Here is a 17,054-nt window from a genome sequence, read left to right as displayed (position 1 = left end):
AGATCTCGGGTGACTGGAATCTTCCAGGCCCACAGTTGTCCAAGAAGAGCCCCCTTGACAGCTCGCATTGTGGCACTGGAGCCATGTGGCAGACACAGCAGCTTCATTCCTGAGGTAGGGAGGGGAGAGGGAGTACCAAGGAAGCAAATCTTGGCTACTTACCTCAGGGCGGACCCCTTGGGTGTCGCAATGCCATAGCCTTTGGAATCCAAGTTACCTCCCACCTTCATGGTGTCACAGGGTTTCCGCTGCTCAATGTACTCATTCATGGTGGATTCCAGAAGGTAGGCATATTTGCCTTTGGATTTCCTCACTCGGATCATTCCTTCCTCTGTGGTCCTCACAAAAACTGATGGCTCCGCTGACTTCATGTATGTCCACATCTTCTCAAACACGGCAATTTTAGACCTCTGGAAGGGGACAGGAACAAAGCTGGAATTAAGTGCTGGCTGTGCTTGGAATTGAGGTCGGCACACACACTAATGAAGAGCTGAGTGTAGCTTGATCACACATTCATGAGCGAGATTAGCTCAGGAAGAAACAAATTATGAGTGATTGCAAAATAAGAGGCTCTAATTAGTACCAGTAGGTTCCAAAGTACAAATATCTTACAAATACAGAATGAACAGAATAGCTCAGAATCTTTTAATTACTGCTAAATTTTATTCTCTTTCTATATGGGGAGATTGAAGAAATGGGACCCTGTCTAGCTTCTAAAGACATTATAGAACCTATCTATTGTTCAAGAAGGCCATGTTTATACTGCCCAGAAGTGGAGAGCTGAATATCAGTGGAATCTGATTTCATTATTAGAGGACAACACTGAGGAATTTCTGGATCATGAGTCATATTACAAGACAGATCTCAGAATGTAAATTGTTGTCTGATAAAGCTAATAACTTGAGGCCTAATATTGTAGCCTGTTTACATTTCAAAAGCCTCTAAATCTAGCCAAACTCTTTTCCTCCCTTCCTCCTGAACTCATTTTGAACCTTCCCTTCTTTGGAACTTTGCCTAGGCTGTTTCCTTCACTGGATACACTTGTTCCCTCCAGCCACATCCTACTAGTCATTCCACAGACCAGAACAAATCCTATGTATTCTGAGGCCACCTCAGTTTCAAGGACAATAGTTCACAAGCTCTAGTGGGCACCAGAGTCATGTGCAGAAATTGTAAATATTAAGATGCCCCTCCTCTAAACCTAGAGATTCTGACTCAGCAATCTGGGGTGGAGCCTAGAAAAAATCTTTTTCAGAAGTTCCCCAGGTGATTCTGACCTCTATGGCCTCTGTGGGTCTCACTTGTGAGGGCTCATATTCCTCTAGGACACATTGTGCAGGTATTCACTGGACCGTCAGGCTAGACTGCTGAGATCGGGAGACACCCTTGCTATGCACAGGTCTCAAGTATGTGGATACTATTTGAAGGAGGGGGGCATCTTCCCTTCTGTGAGTCTTTCACAGTTTACCCTTGCACACAGTAGGCCCTTAGTCAAGGCCCACAACCCAGGACCACAAGTCATCCCTCTCATCTGACATGCTCTTTTTAAAGAGCATCCTTTTCGCAAAGGGTAGGCGTATTTTATGGGTACTGGAGTCTGGCTTTGTAAATGGACAAGTGTTAAACACATAAGAGGCTATTTTTTTTTAAGGCAACACTAGAGTCATGCAACTCATGTAATCTAGTGGTTAATACACAGATTAAGATTCATTTAGTATAAAATGACCATACACACAGTGCATCATTTTTCTTTGCATACAAATATCAGGTTTATTTCCTTGATATCAACATCAAGTGTTGGCAAAATATTGATAGACATTGTTGTTTGAACCAACTGATCTATAGAGATATTTGGGCCTAGAAAAATTCTGGTCTCAAGGGAAAGTTAATGGAAATAGTTACTGAGAATTTCAGGGAGGCATTTGGTAGAGTCTATAATTAGATCAATGAGATGATGTGCTTTATAGTATGGTTGACCATCTGGAAAGGCCACTGGACTGGGAGTGAGGAGCCTGGGTTCTAGTCTTTCCCCATCTGTTCCATGAGGAGTTGGGGCATGGGGACCTTTGAGTCCCTTGTGGGTTTGAAATACCTGATTCTTTACATGAAGATACATCATTCAAGCAACAATGTCCATGTGAGGAAGAAGAAGAAAGAAAGGAGCAAAGGGAGGGAGAATTTCAAAGTTAGGGGAGGAAATACCCAGAACCAATCAGAGCATCTATAATGTATGTCATATTCTCTCACAGAAACAGAGAAATGTATAAATTCAGCTGTGACCAGATATGCAGATGATCTTCCAGGCAGAAACCTAACAAAACACATAGCAAGGCAATGGCAAGATGCAATTTGACCTGACAGGATGGCCATGGCAGGGAAAGGGGCAGCTGACAGGCAGAGCTGAAGAGCCCTCTGGGCAACAGTATGCAGAAAATTAATATGTCTGCTCTCAGCCTCACCCCAGTGCCCCAAATGCCAGGGCTGTGCTCATAGCCGCTCAGAGCAGGCTATCAGGAAAATCTCATCTCCAGGGATGTGAAGGCAGTATGAGTGCAGGGAAGATTGGAAGCATACTTGGGGTATTTGTTCTTGGATCTCTCCTGTCATCTGCAGCTCTCACAGCCCTTCACACATCTTAATTAAACTGTCGATGGAGAATTAAGTGACTCTGGGTTGGGGCTGCCAAGAAGCTCTGGGCTGCCATGGGGACTAGAAGCTAGACTTTTTTCAGAGACTGGGATAGAAGAATCCTTGTCTCACCATCCCTTCCTTCTGCCTTATGGGGGTGGTGGATGATCTTGTCTCCCTACCCACCAAAGGCCTAGTGGGAAAATTCTCAGGGTCAAAGTCATGGAGAGGGAGGGGCTCATGGGGGCACATCTTGTCAGTGCTCTCTTTCTACAGGTAAAGAAACTGAGTCCCACAGTGTGGCAGTGAACTCTCCAATGTCATGTAGCTTCTTAGTGGCAGAGCCAGGAGTAGAACCCAGGTCTCCTGATTGTACACCCTTGCCTTTTCACTGCAACCAGCTGCCTCCCTTGTTTTAGGCTTTAGATCTTACTAGCTGGGAGATCTTGGGCAAGTAACATAACATTCTGAGCCTCAGTCTTCCTCTCCTGACATTGGTGATGATAGCAACCACTGCACAGTGTTGCCATGGAGATTATATGACAACAAAGGTAAAATGCATGACCCAGTGTCAGGCACATGGTAGGTGTTCCATAAGTGGTGCAATTACTACTAATAATTATGCCCTTCCTTTGGGTTTTACTTTAGGATAAGAATGCCCAATATATGGCTGGCTTGAGACCAGTTTTCCTTCCTATATATGTGACAGATATTGATACCAGTCAAGGAATTCTTTTACACTGTGCCCAGATATGCCCTCAGAGTCACCTCTCAACATTGAACTCTAGACCAGAGTTAGCACATGAACTATAACCTATTGTCACCAGCACAGTAGGCCTGGTGAGTGAACAGAGCTTGTAGAATACACATTGCCTTGTTTCTAGATGCCTAACAGTGTGCTGTGGAAAAGAAATAGAAATATGTCAATTAACATAGTTATTAACAGAGAACTTTCAAGTCATAAGTCCTAGCCGTGCCTCTGAGTAGCTAGGGTATGCCCATTTTCTTCTCTGGACCTTAGTTTCCCCAACTACAAAAGTAAAATGTTAGACTAGATTTGTCCAAGGGTCCATCTAATAACCTGAGCAATCTTTAAAAAAAAAAATTAGTTAATGACACCACCTCATTAGGACAGTGTGGTTCAGCGGTAAGAATGCTTGGGCTGAAATGAGGAAACAAATTTTGTGTTCATCCTCAACGCTTGTTACGGTTCCCTGAATTCCAATTTCTTGTCCACAAAATGGACATATAACCCCTGTTTTGCCATAGGTCACAGATGGAACATAAATGAGACCATGGATGGGAAAGTGCTTTGGGGATGGTGATGTGCTCAGATATCGGGGATGAGAACATGGGTATGTAATGGTTAAGTGAATTGGCTGTTCCCCAACTTCATCAGTAGGCCTGGGGCATAGGACTGGCTATACGGACAAATATCAGACATCTTCACATTTTGGTTGCAGGCTAAAAATGTCAGAGAATTATGATGAGATTATAGGAGGTTTTTCTACTAGCTGGTTGGATAAGCTTAAGCAAGTCATGTCGCTCTCTAAAATGACAGACTCTGACCATGTGACCTCCGAGTTACCTTCTTGCTCCAATATATTGAAAGTGGATGATTTTAGGCTTGGAGACTGGATCAGTGATTGTTAAGACTTTGGTCCCCTTTCTGCTTGTCATATAGAACACCGAGCCCATGATCAGGAAACTGAGCATATCACTCTGTGGGTTCACCCTGGGTCAGAGGTTTGCTCCATGAAGTTGCAATGAGAACCTGGTAGGTCAGCACAGGATCCCTATCCCTTGCCTGAAGCAAGGTAGAAGCTTGCTGTCTAGTCCCCTCCTGCTACTTATTAGCTGTGTGACCTCAGGCAATTACTTTTACTTCTCTGAGCTTCATATATGAAACGGGGACAACAAATTTCTAACTCCTCTCTAACGAGAGGATTAAATGAGATAATTCACACAAGGTGTGCTAGCACAGGGCTTGATTCATAGTAAGTGCTAGGTAAGCGGTAGCAATTGTTTATCATTTTTTTATTTCATCAAAACATGGTAACTCCATGTGTTATTTGTTCAACTTTTAGGATGAACATATCTAAAGTCCAGGGAACTCCAGGTTTTTCTGCTTTGGGGCATTGGTGCAAGTTGTCCCCTTTGCCTGGAATGTAATGAGCCAACCAGGTCTGCCCGTTTCATGGTGCCTAGAAATGTCAATGTTTGTGGCTAGAGATCCCTACTCTTCCACCAAAGTGGCTCCCAAATGCGTATACCCCAAAGCCCTAACAGGAAATAGAGCCTTGTGTCTTAGATGCCTCATCTCTTTTAATCTTATAATGACCCTTGAGGTAGATATTATTCTCCAGACTCTATAGATGAGGAAATAATGTCAATGAGGCTAAGGGCCAGAGAACAAGGATGGAGCCAGGTTCCAGTCCTAGGTCTGGCTGACCCTAGGCTCCTAAGCTCTCTGCTCCTCTGCCTTCACTTGTTGTCTCCAGTCACATGCTGTCTCCACCACCTCCACTCTCACATCACATTTTCTCTCTCCTGGCACTGTTAAATAGACCTCCTGTTCCAGTAATTGTTTCCCATATACCATCTTCTTATTCATCAAGTCTCTAAGGAGGGGACATAGAGGGCAAAGATCTGGACTTTGTCCCTAAGCTGATCCTAATCAATTACTAATTAGATTGCAAGTATGTGTGGGAGCAGGGAAGGAACTGCATGTCATATCCTTTGCAGCCCTCAGAGAACTTGGCACAGTCTGGAATATGTAAAGAATCTGGTTCAATGCAAGAGCTTTGAAGTTATCACAAATATAGAAATGTAGATTTCTCTGGGATTTGTAGAAAGCTGAGAAATGCTCTGGGTTTGGTTTCCCTGACTTGTACTGAGTTAAGCAGTTGCCCTGGTTGCCTATAATCACATGCTCCTTAGTGAGGATATTTTAATGACAGTAGTGGTTCCCTTTTGTGAAGGTGCCTTAGGACAAGGGATGTTCCTACCCTGAAGAACTCCTTAGTGGACCCTGCTTCCAGAGTCCCATAAGCAATTTCCGTCTGCTTCGCTAGGTCCTCAGCACTCTCGATGGGAGACACCATCCTCTCCACGGTCAGGAAGGCAGCCAGGTTGGCTGTGTATGAGGAGATGATGATCAAGGTGAAGAACCACCAGACACCACCAACGATGCGGCCAGACAGGGACCTGCAGGCCAAAGGGAAGAGGTGTCAGAAGCATAGACATCAACTGCAGAAGGCTATGGGGTAGGGCCAAGGGCCAGCCTAAGCCCTGTCGGCAGAGCTGTCAAACCCTATTACATCCTTCTCCTCTGTCAGCTAGATCCAAGAATTCATGTCAGAGAGATTCTCGTTGGCATTTTGTTTCTTAACACAGATAAAGACCTATGTGGTTGCTATTCTTCGGGGGTGATAAAACCCCACAGGCATATATTCACACCACTTTCACACATACATATACATCAATACACATACCAAAAAAGACAGATATGTCAACACTTGTCCACAAAATCATACACATGTACAAACATCCTTTTAAATGCAGTTACATACACACCAAATGTTTGTGCACACATATATGAGTACAAATGCATTTACACACGTGATGCACACATTTGATCATGTTCAGAAATGTTTCCAGACTGCCTTCTCATTATTGTTCTTTTGATCATCAAGGGTCACCAAAATGATGGACTAGAAGGAAAGGAAGGGAGAATGGTTTGGAGACAGAATGAGAACACTTGTACTCTAGCCACTTCAGGGGAATGTCACTGTTGAGGGTAGGCACAGTGCTCCCCTCTACCACAGAGAAAGAGTTTGGCTGAAATTAAAGACAAAGAATATTTTGTACTGGATCAAAATGGCAACTATGATAATGATAAATGAGGTGAGAAATCGATCCTTGATCTTCTTCTTAGAGTCCTATTCTCCTCTTATGCCCAACAATGAAGAGAAATAGGATTAGTCAAGAGTTCTACTGTGATCTTTCACATTTGGCTAAGAGATTTCCAATTCTAGAACATTTTCCCAAAGATATTTCAAAATGATGTCGATGTCTTATGGGGTAATTTGATGTGGTCGACAGACACAGCGTCAATTATACCAAATCATATAGTGATAAAGTTATTTGCATTCTGTTTCTCCTTCCATCCAGCTCAATTTGTTAAGGAAGTGTCATCCTGGAGCTACTGTAACTTTATGTCCTTTCTAACATGTGCCTTGACAGCCTCAAGCTCAGCCTTCAGTAGGTGACAGTGCTTAACTAAAACCTTATGCTTAACAACCAAACAAATCACCAATCCAACCCGTAAGTTTTACAGATAAAGAAACTTGAGTCTCAAATCACACTGACCCAGGAGCAGAACCCAGGCCTGCTAGCTTGCTTGCTTATTCCACACTGCTCTCAACCTTCTGGTTGACCTTCTCTGTGTTATTCCCGTGTTCCTGTGTGTTCAGTTTGTTTCCATTTCTTGGAGGCTCCTTTTCATTCTATGCAGACAGTGCTCACTTCAAAACATTCAACAAATATTTGTTATTGCTTGTTATGTGGAAAATAATGTTCTTAGATGCTTCACATTAAAAGGGAAATAAAAGGAAATTTGTTTAAAGGAATGAGACCAGGAGAGTGGAGCAAAGCTATGTTATGTGAAGAATAGCTGCAGGAGGAGGGGACCAGAAGAAAAGACGCAGAGAGAGGTGTTCACTGAAGGACTGACATGAGGCTGGTACCACGAAACCTGATTTAGGAGTATTTGGCAGAAGTTTCAGGAAAACAAATACTAAATACAAAGAAGTGGGTATTTGATGGGTAGGGTGGTGCAACAATGAGTTGGCTATCCTGAGGGTGAGAGTGAGTTTCGCCATTTCTGAAGATGTTCAAGTGGTAGACCATTTACAGAGATGCTGTATCTTGTGCCCACTCTTAGTCCCATCCAGGTACAAAGTGCTAGGGACGTAAGTCTACTTAGAGGAAAGGTCAAATATCACAAGGGGTCAGCCTTCTCCATACTCCTCCCATCTCTCCCATCTCTGAGTTTCTGTGATTTGAAATCATAAGTAGGTAGACCAGGCTGCATGGCTTCCATTGGGCAGTCAAGCAAAATGAGACCCATAAAGGCAAAACTATTCTCCCCATGCCCCAAGACTAGTATACATCTGTACTCAAAATCACACCAGTCTTCTGATAACTAATCCAGTGCTCTTTTGCCTTAGGAGGTGGTAAATAGCAGTGTTCCAGGGCTGTGTTGAAGATGCTGCCCTTTTCCCAAGTCTGAGTGACCACAGTAGCATCTAAACTAGACTTCCCTCCATGCAGCAGCCCCTTGTCCTCCCATTCCTTTGCCTAATCAGCCTAAGTGATCTTTATAAAAATATTAATTGTATCATGTTGCTTCTTTGTGTAAAATCCATGAAAGCCCTTCTCTTACACTTGGAATAAAATTCAAACTCATTGGTGACCCTCAAGGCCCTGTGTGGTCTGGTCCCTGCCTTGCTCTCCAGTGTCTCCACAACATGCTCTCTGTACTCTGGTTACATTGGGCTTTGTTTGGTTCTTCCTACTCAAAAGACTCACACCCTTATCACATGCCACTCTTCCCCCTGATTATTGCATCAACGCTATTCATCCTTCAGACCTCACCTTACCCAGTACATTTTCAGCATTCAGACTTAAGAATCTCAGAGCCCCATACAGCTCACATTGCAGTTGAAATCTGATCCCTGTGTGATTGTTGATAGTCTGTTGTTCCCCTGGATCATAAGCTCCACAAGAGTAAAGAACCTTATAGCACCTAGCACAGGGTGGGCCTCAATAACAATGAATACATGAATGTCACCTCTCTCATAACCTGTCAGTTCTATTCACATTGGATTCTAGAGATTGGGCATATTTTTCAGGGCCAAGAGAATCCAAACTTGCTTATAGCCCAGGATGCCTGGAGTCATAGCCTCAAACCAAGTGTTCAGGATGGCTACCTCCTTTTCCAACATGACTGAACTGAGAGACCTAGCTAAGGTATCCCAAGTTGGGGATCATCTAGTGAAACTCAAAGCCCTCCCAAGAAAGTTCCAAGCCAATGGCTCCTTCTTCCCTGTTCTCCTTTAATTAATATTTATCTGCTAGGTGTTGAGAGCAGCTTATCCTGCACACTATTCCCCACATCCCCACCTACTTAATAAAGATAGCAAAGAAGGAGTCTATTGTTTAATAGCCAGCAAGTGTCATCCATGGAATAACTAGAGGGTCACGGGGAGGCTCTTCAAAATGTGACCTGATTCCAGTGCTTCATTTGCATTTGATCCACATGATAGGAACTTGAGTGTAAGGCTACACCCTTCTTCATTTCAGACCTGGTACAGGCAAAGCTGGGCCTCTATCCACGAACTCTGTATTTTCCCAGTTCCATACCAAAAGTAGGGAACTGGAATTAATAAAGGCCATGACTGGGAATGAGTGTCTTTGCTCTTTCACTAACCAGCCCCAGCCATAACCTTGGCAAGTTGCCTGCCCAGCTGGGCCTCAGTCTTCTTCTCTGTGTAATGGGTGAGATTAACCATATGTCATCGTGAGAAACCAAAACTTTCAGTACTAGACTTAGTCATTTCTTTTCCTTTAACTGATAAAAGCTATTGGAATTAAAATGGTAGAGGCAAAATCACTTTAAAAAGTGTTGTTGAAACATGAGGCATATATTTTTGTAAGGATTATTCTGGCTGGGAGCTACAGGATAAATTCCTTAGTAGGGAAGGAATAGCTGTGATCTGGCCCTTGGAGGTATGCCTAGTCACCTGAATTTTATTAGTCTTGTAACTTGGCACAACTCTTCCCCAAAGTACCTAAGCAATTGAGGAATCTCTATATTCCCCTAGAATTGGTCACAAATTCTATGGCTTGTTGGACTCTTTATCTTACTTGATCTTATATTTACAGTCCTGTAAAATGGATGGGAGAGGGATGACTATCCCCATCTCACAGATGAAAGATCTACAGTTGTGAGACATAAGGTAATTTATCCAGGGTCACGGAGTGAGGCATTGGCAAATCTGGGAGTAGGACCCAGGACTTCATATTTCTCATCCAGCACTCTACCCACTGTAGAACATTACTTCCCTTGCCAGATTCTGATTGATTTCTAGATGGGCATGGACTTCCTCCACCCATATCTCCCTGGTGTTGGATCACAACCAACACTCATTTCCTGTAAAGCTCAGTGGAACATGTGGGAGCTACAGAAAGCAGTCTGACCACCAGCATCTCCATAGAATTGGAAACCTCCTTTGTATTTGTTTTCTCTCACTGCACAATAAATCACCACAAACTTAGTGGCTTCTAACAGCATTCATTCATTGTCTTATAGTTCTGTAGATCAGAAGTCTGGATCAGGGTGTCTAGAGTCTCTGCTGAGGCTCTCAACCAGGTTGAAAGCAGGTGTTGGCTAGGGCTCTGGTTCTCATATGGAGCTCAGGTTGTTCAAGCTTACTGGTTGTTTGCAGTATTTACCTCCCTGTGATCATTGTTTCCTTGCTGACTGTCAGCCAGGGGCTGCTTTCAGCTTCTAGAGGTTGCCTGCATTCTGCATCACGTGTCTCCTTCATCTTCAAGCCAGTAATAGTGTGGCAATTCCTCTTTCTTTGAAGCTCTCTGACTTCCACTAGCTGGAGAAAACTCTGTTTCCTTTTTTTTTTTATATATTTTTATTTTTTTGTTAAGTTTTTTATTATTATGTTCAATTAGCCAACACATAGTACATCATTAGTTTCAGATGTAGTGTTCAACAATTCATCAGTTGCATATAACACCCAGTGCTCATTGCATGATGTGCCCTCCTTTGTTTCTAAAGGGCTCATCTGTTTGGGTCAGGCCCACCTGGAAAAATCTCTGTACCTTATAATCAACTGATTTGGGACTTCAAATTACATCTGTAAAATCTCTTCACAGTAGCACCTAGGTTAGTGTTTGAGTGACCAATGGATAGGAATTTTTAGAAATGTGTACCATAGTATTATTCATTCATTTTATAAGCATTGTTGTATGGCAGGCACTGTTGGGCATTACAGAGATAAAAGTGAATACACCACAGTCTCTGCCTTCCATGGGGAAGATCGGAGGGCAATGTAGCATAGTGATTAAAACACAAGCTTTGGGGTCTGATACCCTGATTCTCTGCAAGTGTTTCATATGGTGTTTGGAGCATAGTAGGCCCTCACTACAGCCATCATCACCATCTTATGTTAATGTCATAAATGGTAATTATAGTACTATCTCAATTATGTGACAAGTAAGAAAGTAGCACTAAGAGGACACAGAAAGGCTTGATAATTACTTTGCTGGCAGGGGTCAGGGAGAGTTACCAGAGAAGGAGAAAATTGTGCTAGGTTTTGGAGTATAAGTAGGAGACTGCCAAGCAGAATAGGTGTGGGGGTAGGAAAGGCTCAGTAGATAGAGGTAAATGGAGGAGGTAGTGGGGTATTATCTCTTCTATAAACTTCCCAATTATTGCCAGCAAGGCACTAAGCAACCCCTTCTGTTTTCCCATCACACTACAATCATTCTCCTATAACTGTTCTAACCACACTGCTGTAATGATTTTTTTAAGATGTTGCGATGATTATTATGGTATTATTGATGAACAGAGATGATGCTGGATTGAACTAGATAGAACAGAGCACACAGAAATTGGGAGGGGAAGGCTGGCTGAAGAGATGAAGAGATCAAAGTAACAGGGTTTGGTGATCCATGGGAGCAGGGGCTATGGGAGAGGACAATGCTCAAATGACAATTCATGCCTACTGGGTGAATGGATTCTTTTTTTTTTTTTTTTTAAAGATTATTTATTTATTTATTTGAGACAAAGAGAATGAGAGCGAGAGAGAGAGAGAGAGAGAGCACATGAGAGGGGGGAGGGTCAGAGGGAGAAGCAGGCTCCCTGCCGAGCAGAGAGCCCGATGTGGGACTCGATCCAGGGACTCCAGGATCATGACCTGAGCCGAAGGCAGTCGCTTTAACCAACTGAGCCACCCAGGCGCCCTGGGTGAATGGATTCTGACATGCTCTTGATGTTGGCCATAAGCTGTCTCTTCTTTCAAATGATGTATTTTTTTCCATTTGTTAATAAGACACTAAATACATTATTAAAGATGATGCTAATAGAGGATAACTAGGCTCTGACTGGATCATTTTCTGGTTCTGACAGATATTTCCTGTCTTGATCATGGATTAGGATTTGTTGCAGGCCTTTAATTGTTTCTTTCTAATCTCTCAGCTTGGATTTGTTGCTCTAGACGAGGGATAGGCAAACTTTTTGTGTACAAGTCCAGGTTGTAAATATTTTAGGCTTTGAGGGCCTTATGTACTACCATCTCTGTTGTTGTGGTGTGAAAGCACAGACAACATGTAAACACACACACATGGCTGTATTCTAATAAAATTCTTTAATTATAAAAACTCAGGGCAGGCTGGATTTGGCCTTGGGCCACATTTTGCTGCCTCCTTCCCTCAATCCTACTGTGAATGTCAGAGACTTTTGATTTAAGTTAATGTGCTACAGTAGTCAAGAAATATCTTGACATCTATGTAGTTATTTGCACCTCCACACAAACACCTAGGTAAAATATTAGAATGATTCATTTGACAATTACTTTTGTGCTATCCTCAGGGAGAAAGTAGAGGGCACTGGTCAAGAGAATGGATGCAGGGGTCAGACAAAGCAGGATGGAGTCCTGCCTTGTTACTTACTGGTTGTGTGACTTTGGGTAAGTCACTAAATCTCTTTGTGCTTGTTTCTTTACAAAATTAAGTAATAGTACTCAAGGCATTTTCAAGAATTAAAAAGGAAAATACAAATGGGACATGTAGCACAGTGCCTGGCACAGGGTAAGCATTTCAGGATGGAGGTAATGCAGATGTTGTGAGGAACAACGGCCTGCCTGGAGGTGAGGGAGCAGACACCATGACCAGGGACATTCAGGAAAGCAGATCCTTGGGATGTGGGGAGTGGAAAGTTATTAAAAAGCAATCAACTTTTGATCCCATCAACCTACTCTCTAGGACCTCTCTGACAAGGAGTTGGATATGGACATTCTTATTTATTTCAAAAGCATTTCCTGTCATCCCCAAGAGGAAGGGGACTATAGGGACACCTCCTGTGTGCCTGCCTTCATTCAGCTGAGCTCAAGAGGTCACTGAGCTCAACCTATTTCCCTTTGTCATCTGCTTCAAATGGCTATTTTTAAAAAGTAATGAAAACATGGGTGTGAAGGCAGAAATTCAGATGGCCTGCCTCTAAATTACTGGGAGAAACAAAAGTCCATCTTGGCTAATTACTGAGCTGAGCTATGTTCAGAGAGAGGCTCACTTGGGATGACGCATCAAGGTTCCCAGACCAGGGTAAATAGCTCTGGCCACATGCAACAATTTTACTGATGAGGCCACTTCATCTAAGACACTGCATCTGGGTGGCCAATCATCCATTTGTCACCAGCTGCAAATCACTCAGCACTTCCCTGGCACAGCAGCAGTGACTCATTTTAATCGCCCCAGCTGCTGGTCACTGTGTTCCAGCACTGTGGCAGGGGGACGGCCTGGACTCCTGTGGTGAGTCCCAGGGGTGGGAAGCTGGGGGTTAGACAACAAGCTCTAAGGAGAGCGCCGGTCGTCTGTGAGCTAGTATACTGTTTGCAGCACTTGCAGAGCTAGGTTTCAAAGAAGAGTGTGGTCTTCTGGTCCTATTGTTTTCCATTTAGGTAGGCTGTAGGAGTGTGGTGTGGGCACAGTTTGCAAAAGGATGGATGTAGATGAGTTCAGTCATTCCTAAAAATGCACCAATCATTTGGTACCCTCTCTAAGCATCAGCTTCCACACATGAAAATGGAGATAATGATTTCCATCTCATGGATGGTAAGAATTCCAGGAGTAAGTCATGTCTTACACTTAGTACAGACACAGCAGGGCTCAAGACGTCACCTGTAATAATGGTGATGTTGATGATTTCTTCTAGAAACACTCCTCTTAGCTTCTAGGGCCCTCCACTCCTCAGTCTCCTTCTACCTTGAGGGTTGCCCTACCTTCCTTCCTTCCTTCCTTCCTTTCTTCCTTCCTCTTTCTTTTTTTTTTTTTCTGAGAGAGAGAGAAAGAGAACATGTGTGCACACATGCATGTGCACACAAGGTGGGGGAGGGGCAGAGAGAGAAGGAGAAAGAATCTTAAGCAGGCTCCATGTTCAGCACAGAGCCCAATGTGGGGCTCAATCTCATGACCCTGAAAATATGATCTGAGCCAAAATGAAGAGTTGGACTCTTAACTGGCTGAACCACTCAGGAGCCCCAAGGTTGTTCCTACATAGTCTTTTTTGCTGGTTCTTCCTTTCTGCCCAATCTCAAGTTCTTTCTTTGCCCAAAGCTCAGGCCTCAGCCCTCTTCCCAACCCTGCCTACCATCTTGCCCCAGCTGACCTCCTCCAGTCCAAGTCCTTTATTTGTAGATACCGACAACTCCCAAATTTAAATTTCCAGACCCTCTCCTGACCTCTAACATGTTTATCTGTCTCTTTGACACGTTAAGCCTGAAATATCTAAAACAAAATTTTAATGAACTCCTACCAAGAGGCCCCAAATAAATACAACATTACTAACTCTTCTCTCTCTTCTTCATCTCAGGAAATGGCATCACTGTCCATCCCACTCTTCAAACCAAATACCAGGGAGATATTTCTGCCTTGTCTCTTTCTCTCACCCCCACATCTAGTCCATCCCATCCAGTCATCCCCTTAGCTACAGATCCCATTCTAGATGCTAAATATCACTGTCACATTTCTTTGCTTCTTTTCTCATCCTTGTACAATCCATGTCCACACAGTAGCCAGAGAATCTTTTAAAACTATAAATAGGATCATGCTGTTCCCCACCCCACTTAAAATTTGGCACACTTAGACAGTAAAATCCAAATGCCTTCCTGGGGTCAACCTGATCTGGCTCACCTCTAACCTCATCTTGTACCATTTTTCCTATTATCGCCATGCCCCAGCCTCACTGGCCTTCTTGCTGTTCCTACCATAGACCAAATTCCTTCCCACCTCAGGATCTTTGCAATTGCTGTTCCCTCTGCCTGGAACTCACTTCCCTGAAATTGTCCCAAACGTGCCTCCATCCACCCATTAGGTTTATGTTCATACCTCACCTCCTCACATCTACTCCTCTAGGGATTTTCTCTGCCACCCATCTCTCTCTCACCTTACCTCATTTCTTCATAGTGCTTATCACAGTCCAAGATGATTTTTATATATATTTATCAATTGATTTGTTATTCATTTATTATCTGTCTCCACTAAAATATAGGTTTAGTGATGCCAGGGGTCTTATCTGTGTCATTCACTGCTACACCCCCGGTGCCCAGCATAGTGCCTGGCATAAAGCAGGTATTCAGTGAACATATACTGAATAAATGAATAATTACCCAGTGTTTATTGAGGACTAGACATTTACCAAGCCTGATGAAAAATAACTAAGAAGTTTCTTCTCAAGGGAATCAGTAGAATGAATATGACTGACACAGAAGGAGCTGTGAAACCCAGGCTGGGGTGAACAGCACAGGGAACCACTGATCAAGTTCTAAGGGAAAGCAGAGGTGGGAAGAGCCATACACAACTGGGAAAAATCTGGAAAGGCAGCATGGAAGAGGGGCCATTGGCAGGGCTGTGCAGGGCAGGCAGGCTTTGAACATTCTCAAATAGAGAGGCATTTCTTGGGGGCAGGAACAGCCTGTGCCGTGGTGTGGAGATGGGACAAGAAAGTGAACAAGTAAGAATTTCACTTTGCCCCAAATGTAGTAACCACCCAACAGCCATTGTCCTCTGGGTATGGCTTTTGAACTGGATACTGCAGAAGACACTTGGCATCCATTTTATAAATCCCCATCGCCCTCTTCAGCCCAGGTAGGCATATTTCCTTTTGACAGTTGAGGAAAGTGAGATTCAGAGAGGTGAAATAATTTACTTAAGGTCACAAAACAGGTGATGGAGCTTGAATGTGAACCCAGATCCATCGAATTCCAGTGGTGTGATTTAATTGTGCTGAAAGTGGGTCCAGCTTGGACCAGGGCCATCACTCTCGTTTTTCAAGGTTTACCTTCTCTGGTCCCAAGCACCACTTGCCCACAGTTCCTAGACACAAAAGAATATTTGGCACCATACTGGTGTTAAAAATGGGACTTCCTCCACATATATTTTTGGGCTTAAGTTCTTAGAAGAAGCCACTCTCTTTTTATAGTTAGCTGCCTGCTGGCTAGCCCATAATACCAAAACATATGGTTTCCCTATATCCAAAGTCCTCCCTAGTGCTCCTACTATATACTGAACCACCAGCTGGTTTCAGAAGTGAGATGGGTTCCAAAGTCCTGGGTACCTGCCTCAGGGTACCAGGTGTGGGCCTGGGTTGACATCTGTGGCCCAACATATCCAGAATTTGAAGTCCTTAGGGTTGGAATGTTGTGGGCTTTTTAAAAACAGATCCTGACCCACCAGCAAATGGGAGATAAAATAACAATTTTTACTTCTGCTCTAATTAATGTTTGGTTAGCTCCACCACAAGGCGTGTATGGAAAGGAGCTATTTTACTTAGAATAACCAGCTGAAAATCTTCCATTGCCAGGTATTTTTCACCTTACCCAGTTCCCTGCATGCTCAGTCCCCACCTCCCACATATCCCCAACCAACCTGGCAGGGCAGCCCCAGAAGGCAGGGAGAAGCTGCTCTTCCTCTTCTTATCCCAAGCCCCCCCATAATTTCACCAAAGGGACAACACAACTCTTTCTGGGACAGTGAAGAGAATTATTAAGTAAGAGTTCAGAAATGGTATAGATCTCCTACTCCTGTCCCTGCCATTTATTGACTATATGGTTTGGACAAGTTATTTTATAGCTCTGAGCCTCAGTTTCATCTCTTTATGAAATGGGGACAAGAACAGGAACAACCTAAAAGCTTTGTGAGGATGAGCTGTAATGGGCCTAGTGGGGTACCTGGATCAGAGTAGATACCTGGTAGAAACAGCTAATACTATTTAGAAATGAGGGATGACATGGAAAGAACTTTCAGTATGCTGTTAAGTGGAAAAAAACAGGTTACAAAACAGACTATATGGCCCCATTTAAAAAAAAATTAGTGTTCTTTTTTAAAAATTGAAGTATAGTTGACACACACAGTTACATTAGTTTCAAGTGTATGACATAGTGATTCAACTTCTCTGTATGTGATGCTGTCTCACCACAAGTGTAGCTACCATCTGTCACCCTACAACGTTATTACAATATCACTGACTACATTCCCTATGCTGTACTTCTCAGCTCTGTGATTTATTCATTCTGTAACTACTGGAAGCCTGTATCTCCCACTGCCTTTCACCCATTTCCCCTATGCCC

The 17,054-nt window shown here is 43.3% G+C and overlaps 1 protein-coding gene across 4 annotated transcripts in view; it reads right to left on the bottom strand.

Moving 5' to 3' along the window:
* Positions 1–17,054, bottom strand: part of GRIA1 (glutamate ionotropic receptor AMPA type subunit 1) — a 296,932-nt gene that overhangs the window by 35,062 nt on the left and 244,816 nt on the right. For all 4 annotated transcript variants that reach the window (XM_035012648.1, XM_035012639.1, XM_035012657.1 and 1 more), the window contains 2 exons: positions 5,637–5,835; positions 163–410 (listed from right to left, as the gene is read on the bottom strand). In XM_035012648.1, the coding sequence (XP_034868539.1) occupies positions 163–410; positions 5,637–5,835 (447 nt within the window). The remainder of the gene's footprint in view (positions 1–162; positions 411–5,636; positions 5,836–17,054) is intronic.

This window comes from Mirounga leonina, unplaced genomic scaffold (assembly GCF_011800145.1).
Source record: "Mirounga leonina isolate KUSES-001 unplaced genomic scaffold, KU_Mleo_1.0 Mir_104, whole genome shotgun sequence".
In the NCBI taxonomy this organism is placed as follows: Eukaryota; Metazoa; Chordata; class Mammalia; order Carnivora; family Phocidae; genus Mirounga; species Mirounga leonina.
Note: the sequence above shows the minus strand (reverse complement) of the source record. Positions and strands in the feature narration are given on the sequence as shown.